The sequence below is a fragment of the Styela clava genome, chromosome 7 (genome assembly GCF_964204865.1).
Source record: "Styela clava chromosome 7, kaStyClav1.hap1.2, whole genome shotgun sequence".
Lineage (NCBI taxonomy): Eukaryota > Metazoa > Chordata > Ascidiacea > Stolidobranchia > Styelidae > Styela > Styela clava.
Genome location: NC_135256.1, coordinates 6,902,079 through 6,910,534, shown reverse-complemented (window position 1 = coordinate 6,910,534; position 8,456 = coordinate 6,902,079). Strand labels below are relative to the sequence as shown.

General features: G+C 35.0%; 2 protein-coding genes across 2 annotated transcripts in view; both read left to right on the top strand.

Moving 5' to 3' along the window:
- The first annotated feature begins 889 nt into the window (after positions 1-889).
- Positions 890-8,456, top strand: part of LOC120327875 (maltase-glucoamylase-like) — a 49,187-nt gene continuing 41,620 nt past the window's right edge. Inside the window, exons 1-6 of the mRNA XM_078114376.1 lie at positions 890-1,006; positions 1,291-1,426; positions 1,823-1,916; positions 3,073-3,292; positions 3,823-3,971; positions 4,527-4,695. Coding sequence (XP_077970502.1) covers positions 965-1,006; positions 1,291-1,426; positions 1,823-1,916; positions 3,073-3,292; positions 3,823-3,971; positions 4,527-4,695 — 810 coding nt within the window. The 5' untranslated portion in view covers positions 890-964. The remainder of the gene's footprint in view (positions 1,007-1,290; positions 1,427-1,822; positions 1,917-3,072; positions 3,293-3,822; positions 3,972-4,526; positions 4,696-8,456) is intronic.
- Positions 5,229-8,416, top strand: LOC144425150 (zinc finger BED domain-containing protein 6-like). The gene is made up of 4 exons (XM_078114545.1): positions 5,229-5,613; positions 6,669-6,964; positions 7,053-7,331; positions 7,588-8,416. Exons 1-4 carry the CDS (start codon positions 5,607-5,609, stop codon positions 8,041-8,043), a joined length of 1,038 nt encoding a protein of 345 aa, XP_077970671.1. The 5' UTR covers positions 5,229-5,606; the 3' UTR covers positions 8,044-8,416.

The window sequence follows — 8,456 nt, the reverse complement described above, 5'->3', positions numbered from 1 at the left end:
ATTTCATGCGATTACAGCATTATCTGGAGGAGATGTGTTCCTAAATGAATTTTGATGTGGTATAGAATACATAGTTCAAGAATTGCACAAATGGTCATCAATCTCCATGTTGGAACGAATTTTCCACTAACTGATAACATTATTTACCGCTAACTTAAAAAACTTTGGTCGTCCTAAATATTCTAACAAGAGCGCCTTTGTTACTAATTAACTTAGTCGAACGTGTTTATTTTACTTTTGACATCAATGCTACTAAGTTGAAAATGATGGAGGATTGGGGGAAGCGCGGAAAACATTACGTCTTTAAGTTGTTTACAAACTTTGCGCTTACTTTTCTTATGTAACCAAAAGGAAAGCAAATAATAAAGCCTTATTAAATACAAGTACTGATAAAACTTCACCAGTTGCAGAAGGCAGGCGGTCCGACCGTTATTTGCTGCCAGCAAAAATATTCTAGGAATTGTATAGAGAGTTCTAAAATTAGTGACATCGTGGTACTTGCTGTTGTGTTTTGCTAGGGTGCTACAGTTCAGGAGTAGAAAAATTTCCGGCCTTGAATTTTGTTCATCAAATGGTTGGTTGTTGAATTTATTCGTTATTTATGAAATATTTCGTTTAGATACCATACCCGTAAAAGAAAATTAATTTCAACGACACGTTCCTCTATGTAATGATAATAAAAAGCGAATAATGCCTCGTTAACATTTGGCTTTCTTACGAGTATAATAAAATGGAGTCGGGTCCCTATAAGCATATCTGGCTTACAAAGTACGTAAAGAAAAGTCATTGTTAAAATATGAGACGATGCATTAAAATTAAAGTAAGTTCCCATCATTCGGACAGCATTGCCTAAATGATTTAATTTTAATTTATTACTACATAATCTTGTAGTATATCCGTCAGGTAGATTTAACTCTCAGCGCATTTCACAATAGTTAGACAGCCTGAAAAATCAGAATCAACTATGCCACAAAATAATGCACACGGGAGTGACATGGATTCAGAGGTAAACACAATCATTTCTAACATAATTCAGTGATTTCTACTTTTGAAAATAAATAAAACTCATTGTCAATTGAATAATGTTTTAAAAATAATTTTGAGATGCACTTAAATCTTAATTTTTGAATTAAATTTGTGACATTTGTTTAATATTTGTAATGGATAGACGAGTTTGGTTACATTTATCCAAGAATCTTAGAGCTTAATTTGTCTGTGCCCTAAATTAGGTAAACCTCCAGCATAATTAAAATGTTTCTAAAATTCTATCCTTCCATGCTCAATATTTAGGTTTCCTCAGGGAAGAAGAATGGCTTTTTTGGCGATGAAGACAGCAATAAAACTTTCATGAAAATTACAGGGATTATTGCAGCATTTGCTGTTGTTGTTCTTATTGTAATTCTTCCTGTTTATTTTAAAGTGATCGGTGAGTATCAATAAAGTGATTGAGGGAGCAAACAAACAGGGAGGGATATAGAAGTAAAAAGTTGAATGATTGCTCTACAATTTTGTATGACTATCTTTATTACCTTGCTATCGATTTACTATAGTACGAAAAACCGGAGATAAAGTGATGTGATCCTAAGGCGTGGCATTTGAGACATGCAATTCAATAATATGATAAGCGAGAGAAGTGTAATTTTGATGGCACATATAATGAGTGATATAGCTCACACAAATAAAACATAAACGTTGAAACTTTGTAATTGCTTTTTTAAATTTTTCAATTCATTCTAAAGTCTTTTAAAACACCAGCACCAAACAAGTGTGTTTCTCATCGGTAACTGCCATTTTGCCATTCAACCAAACAATATTATAACAGTTCCTCCGCCTACGACGGAACCTTTGGACAACGAAAAATTTAACTGTCTACCAGGAGTTGATGACCCAACCCTAGAACTGTGTATAGAAAGAGGGTGAGTACGAGCGGGATAGCACAAAAACCCATTTGACTCTGATTATTTGGGGACTTTGTGGCATCATAAAAGCGACTTATTTACATAATACTTTCCTAAAAATACATGTCGTCGTTTGGCCAAGCCATGCCGATAAGCATGGTAACCTAGTATCAAACCTCAATATACTTGTTTTTTTATTGGCTACAAAATTTTATGACAAAGCGGTCCATCGTGCACATGTTATGAGTATAAAATCAAATTTAATAAAATTACAATTTGATATCATAATACAAATTAATGTGTGAGACAATTCCTAATTAATATTATGTAATAGTTGTCCAAATTAAGAGAATAAAAGTTTCTGTGAATGAATAGCGTTCTAACTTGTTATATAATGCGTTTAACTAATATACTTTAGGAATAGCAGCAGAATCTCTTTCCACGAAATAGCAAGTATATTATAATAAGCTCGCGCTAGATTATGGTATCGCTTTTCCAGAAAAAACAAGGTATAACTGCAAATTTGAAAGCTTATATCAATTGCTGATTCGAGTTATTATAATAAACTCCGAAAAAGCTACATATGTATATATTAGGTCTGTCTATACTCTGTTATTTAGGTTAATTGGTGTGGAAGGAGACTGGGTTTTTTTAATTCGCATAGTTTTCAATGTTTGTTTGTGACCTTCGTTTTGTTGATGCTATGCATTTATATTAAAATCTCAATATATTCCTACATTATTCTGCCTGTCAACTGTTAAACACCATGAAGCCTGGTTCTGTTTAATTATATTTAATTTCTTGTACCAGTTTTCCCCATTTTTGTAGTCAGTGCATACCGTCCAACACTTCACCATTATAATTTCATGAATGGCTATTACCTTCAAAATACCCCAAATTATTCTTTACATTGAGTGTAATTTTGCTCGAATTAGTCCAGTAAAAGTGGAAATACAATGAACATCCAGTCTTCACTTCAATGAAATCTTCTAGAGCGATATTTGTTGGGAACTTCGCACAAGCCATACTCACTGGTCATGCCTTTGCTCGATAACCAGATTTGGTTCCCCACGGCTTTCCTTCTCTAGTAAAACCAAATTTTATCTCGTAATTTGTGTGAAATTAATTTTTACTGGCTGTAGAAGATTATAATATAAAGAATCCTTTTATTCAGTTGCTTTTGGTCGGACAGCACAGAACCCGGTGTTCCCAGTTGTTACTTTGGTCGGTCTAGCTTCTATGGGCTAAGTGGAGATACTGTTGGCAGTGATGATACTGGATTCACAAGCGAGTTAAAACTAAGTGATCCAAACGCCGGAAAATTTTATGGAAAACAATATACCGATATTGTGGCCTCTTCAATGTTTATATCAGATACATCTTTGCGAATCAAGGTATCTTAACTATTGAATTTTTCATGTATAACTGCTGAATAAAATAGTTGTGAAAATGTCATCAATGTTTATATCGGATACATCTTTACAAATCAAGGTACAGTAACAAGAGTATTAATTTTTTTTTTGTGTATATATAAATGCTAAATAAAATAGTTTGTCAAGTAAATTTCGAAGATATTGACAGTCTAAACAAATATCGTGAAAGGACCATGTAACCGAGTCAACCTTACTGCGAATCAGGATGTTAATTCATGATTTTATATTTATTCAAAACCAGCTCCTTACATACAAGAATTTCTGTAAATTCCTATTCATAATATTTGTGTACATGGCTACTGTCTAACTATCTACTGTCTATTCAGATGTTATATATACAGATATACTTGGCATACATGTCCTCTAATTATATAAGCATTTCATTGTAGAATATAATAGTGATATATAACATACATTTACTAGGATGATTCATATTTTAACAGTTTTGGAATTACATTATGTTACAAATGAAATTTACTTCTAATATCTAGATATATCCAAAAGATATTGAAAGATACGAAGTACCTTTGGAACATCCTGCTCAAGAAACAATAAGTTCTCCGCTTTACAAAGTCGAACATTCTGACGACGGTGAAAACTTTGGAGTAAAAGTAACAAGAGTCGCCACGGGGAAAATACTGTAAGGCTTTAACTGGATTTTTTATTAAATTGTTAGACACGAGATATATTTTCAACGTCCATTGCAATTTTGACATCGGCTGTTAAATACTGTTCGATTGTTGAGGCAATAAACAGTAATATGCTTTGAAAACCATCGGCTGTCTATCTTTTATAACGACAAAACTTAAATTCTAACAATATTTGGCAATGACTTAATTGACGAATATTAACAAGTGAGGTGGTGAATTGAAATTGGGTGCTTAATTCACTCGTTTCACAATAGATCATCACAAATTCTTATCGCCGCTAATATGGGAGCGATTCGAGACACAAAGTACGTTTGATGATTAATCAGAAGTCCTGCGTGTATTGAAACAAAGACTCCTGCTGTCACATTGTGTTTACCATCTACAAATATTTGCATCCGTGTTTGTAGTGCAATAAAATAGCTTGGCAACGTTACCTATTTAGATGCGAATGGAACTCGCTGCCGCGTAGAATATTTTTTATAGTTTAATTCCATAGGAACAATTGATTTTTCTTATTTTATTTCACGTGCTTTGTATCCATTTAGCTTTGATACATCGCTCGGTCAAATGATGTTTGCTGAACAGTTTCTACAAATTTCAACTAAAGTTGCCTCCGAATATATTTATGGGTTTGGTGAACACATGCACGAAACATTAAAGCATGATATGAATTGGATCACCTATGGGATGTTCACGTTTGATCAAAACGTCAAGGTGATTATACAAAATTTGTAATTGGACAGCAGCATCAAACTTTACCAATCATTTAACAATATATGCCATTCATAATCACTTCAAGGTGAAATCTGGGGATTTATTGTTGTTCTATATTGTTTTATTTATAACAGGGGTACTCAACTGACGGACAGCAGCCCGATCCGGTTTTATTTGTAGATTTTGAGTATTTTTTTTATCACTTGATCACATTTGCGCTTGCTTATACATAAAACGGGGATAGCACTGTCTTGATTAGGGATGTAAGTTTCAGAATTTCGAATCGAATCGATTCGAATCAAATCTGATTCGAATCGATTCGAAGCAATTTTCAAAAAAGAGCCGTGATTCTGATTAAAAAAAAATCAATTGAAATAATGCATTCTCCGCGTCGTAAGACAAACGTCACGTTGGCCAGCGAATAAAATCGATTAATTGTTAAATTTGCGCCTTATCGACTATTTATCTATGTCGCCGGGACAAGTTTAGACCAAAGTGACTGGTTTAGACATGTTTATTGTGGCTACGAGCGAGCTCCGCACGTTTATTTTAGTCGCTTCGTGCAATTGTAATGCCATCGTATGTTTCAAACGTGTATTTCATAAACTGATAGATGCAAAACATCAATAAGAAGTCGAAACCCGGTATCAGAAAACAGGGTAGGCGGCCGACGTCTGTTGTGTGGAATTATTTCTGTACGCCGCTGGAGGAAAATGGCACATTTTACACCTTGTGCTCTGTTTGCAAGGAAAAATTTGTGTATCAAAACACTACCGGAAACTTGCTAAACCATTTACGGAGGAAGCATACGTTTGTGACCGCCTCAACTGGCATTTCAAGCCCTATCCGGCCTAAGGACGTGAAGGATAGGCCTACATGTGAGGACACCTTTGCTCCCCGAAACATTGTTCATGCTGGGTAAGTCAATAGCTTAGGATAGGATTTACATATTTATCCTGTACACCCGTATATTTATCTTTTTGTTTTCTAATTTTCGTCCGCTTAAGCCGCTACATGCTATGAATTTCTGTTAGTTCAGTCTGTCAGTAGTTCTGCCTGTCTGTAGTTTTTGGTGAAACATAGTCCTGTAGTCAGATAGTCTGGATAGTGGACTTTATTCAACAAGTCCTCTTGCAGTCTTGAGATGAGGTTAACCTGTTGTTCTTTTAATTCCAGAACTTCTTCAGTTCAGCAAAGCAGCTTGACTGCCTATTTCAAGCCAATAACTAAGGGTCAGTGTGAGACAATAGATAGATTGATAACTGAAGTTATTGTTGGAGACCTCCGGCCAATAAACCTTGTTGAGGGACAGCATTTTCGTTCACTGATACATCACTTACAGCCAGGCTATGTATTACCCGGGCGTAACACTGTAACTAAACATATTGAAAGGAGGTATAAAGAATGTAAAGAAAAGCTTATTAACATAATAGGGGCCATAAAAGAAAAATCTGTCTCACTTACAACAGACATGTGGACCAGTGCAAGAATGCAAGCATATATAACTGTCACTGCCCATTTCGTAGATCCGAGCGATGGTCAATTACTCAAGTATGTATTGACAACAGAACAGATGGATGAGGCTCAAACGGCAGAAAATATAAAATCAGAAATTTTAAAATCATTGAGTGAGTTTGATATCAGCCCGACAAAGGTGCTCTCAGTGACAACAGATAATGGAGCAAATGTGGTGTCAGCTTGTCGTTCACTTTACGAAGAATATGGTTGGTACCATATTAGATGCGCTGCACATACGATTCAGCTCTGCATCAAAGATGGCTTAAAAATTGAAGAAATATCTCATGCATTAGGTGATTTTAATTTATGTTGAAAAGGTTTATTAACTAAAATTACTTGTCTTTGTAAAAACCTAATTTATGAGAGAAAAAATGCATATTTTTTAATCTGCATAGGTTATTATTTCATTGTAAGCATTTGTATTGTTAAGTGCAATAATTTCTTCGTTTTTGCAGCTGGAGCTCGTCATTTGGTGCAGTACTTTCGCCGATCAACGAAAGCTATGACAACTTTAAGACATCGACATGCTCAGGATGGCACATCTCCTTCAATAGAAATGCCAATCGACGTATCTACAAGATGGAATTCCACTTATGTTATGATAAAAAATTTGATCTCTCATCAATGGACTATTCGATCTGTATTATGTGACCCAACAATTACTCCTAGAACAGCAGCAAGTCACCTGGAATTAGGTGAAACAACATGGAATATGCTTACAGTGCTAGCAGAGATTTTAGAACCCTTCAAGGTAGTGTAAATTACTTTGCATATCTCTTGATATTTGTTAGCAGCACATATATGTATGAAATAAAATTATTTGTTTCATATTTTGACAGGCTGCCTCTGACCATCTTGAAGGTGACTATGTAACAGTTTCCTCTTTGATTCCTCTCACAAAAGGGCTGTTGGGCCATTGTGAGGAAAAGAGAAATGAGGGTGGGACACTATCAGCTATTACGAATGAATTTTGCAACACTCTCATAAATTCTCTCAAACTTCGATTTCGTTCTATACTGGAAATACCCAGTCAAGAAGAGGTCAACTTGTTCCAAAAAGCAACATGGCTCCATCCTTGTCATAAAGGGAAATTTTTTGATCGTTCTTTCAGAGTCCAGGTAATATTCACTTAAAATCTGGTATACCATTGTATTTCTTAAATTTGTGAAGTCAGGTCAAAATTACTCTTTCAAACGCATAGGCTGTGATGTTCCTAATTTGCAACTGTGATTTTTTCTTTTACATGTGTTGGTAGTATTCTGGATTCTGTTGTTCATTGTGTGAGTTATACAAGTGGTTCAACTAACATTATCCCTTTCATATCATTTATAGACTTGTACAAACCCATATAATATTTTTTTTTTGTGTTTCGAGGTCAGAGTTTCTCTAGAAATGGAAGCCACTAAAGCTTCAATGCCAGAAATACAAGATGAAATACACGTTGAACCTTCTGCGGTTACTGCTCCAGAGGTGGAACAAATTTCTCTCCAAGGACTCTTTTCGATAGGGATTGAACAGTCAAGCTCGTCTGAATCGGAAGGATATGCATCTAAAGTGTCGGAGGAAATTTCACAGTACTTGAAAGAGAAATTGGACAGAAATACAGAGCGGTTAAACCCATTATTGTGGTGGCATGCCCGAAAAACTGATTCTCCATCCCTACACAAAATGGCCATTCGGTACTTGGCTATACCGTGTACGTCAGCACCAGCGGAGAGAGCCTTCTCTTCTGCTGGTTTGACAGTTTCCAGATTAAGAACCAGACTCAGTGGTACACACGTAAATGAGTTAAACTTCTTGCACTGCAACCGAAGTTTGATGCAGCAGTGAATGATTGCTAGTTTATTGTTCACCTCAATTGAACATTATTATGCGTGCATGTATTAATATGCGTGTTTACTGAAAAATAACCTTGTGTGTGTTGAATAAAGTCAAAGAAAAAGTGATGTTGTACTAATCAGAATCGATTCGAAAATATTCGATTCGAAAAAAAAATATTCGGTATTCGATTCGAAAAAAAAAATATTCGAAACTTACATCCCTAGTCTTGATCAACGAATAACTAGAATACAAGCGCTTTACGTTTACTCAGTTCACCACAGATTATTTTTCTGTTAATATTTTACCCTCAAAGTTGAAAACACTGAAATATATTCAGGCGCACTGTTAAATATATTTTCTGAAAATACCGTATTCCAGTAGTTTCAAAGTGTTGTATACAATACGAATCCTTTGGTAATAAT

Bases quoted from the DNA above. Each gene is read 5' to 3' on its own strand.
- LOC144425150 (XM_078114545.1), top strand. The intron at 6,965-7,052 runs GTAGTGTAAATT...ATATTTTGACAG, and splicing joins AGATTTTAGAACCCTTCAAG to GCTGCCTCTGACCATCTTGA. The intron at 7,332-7,587 runs GTAATATTCACT...TTGTGTTTCGAG, and splicing joins ATCGTTCTTTCAGAGTCCAG to GTCAGAGTTTCTCTAGAAAT.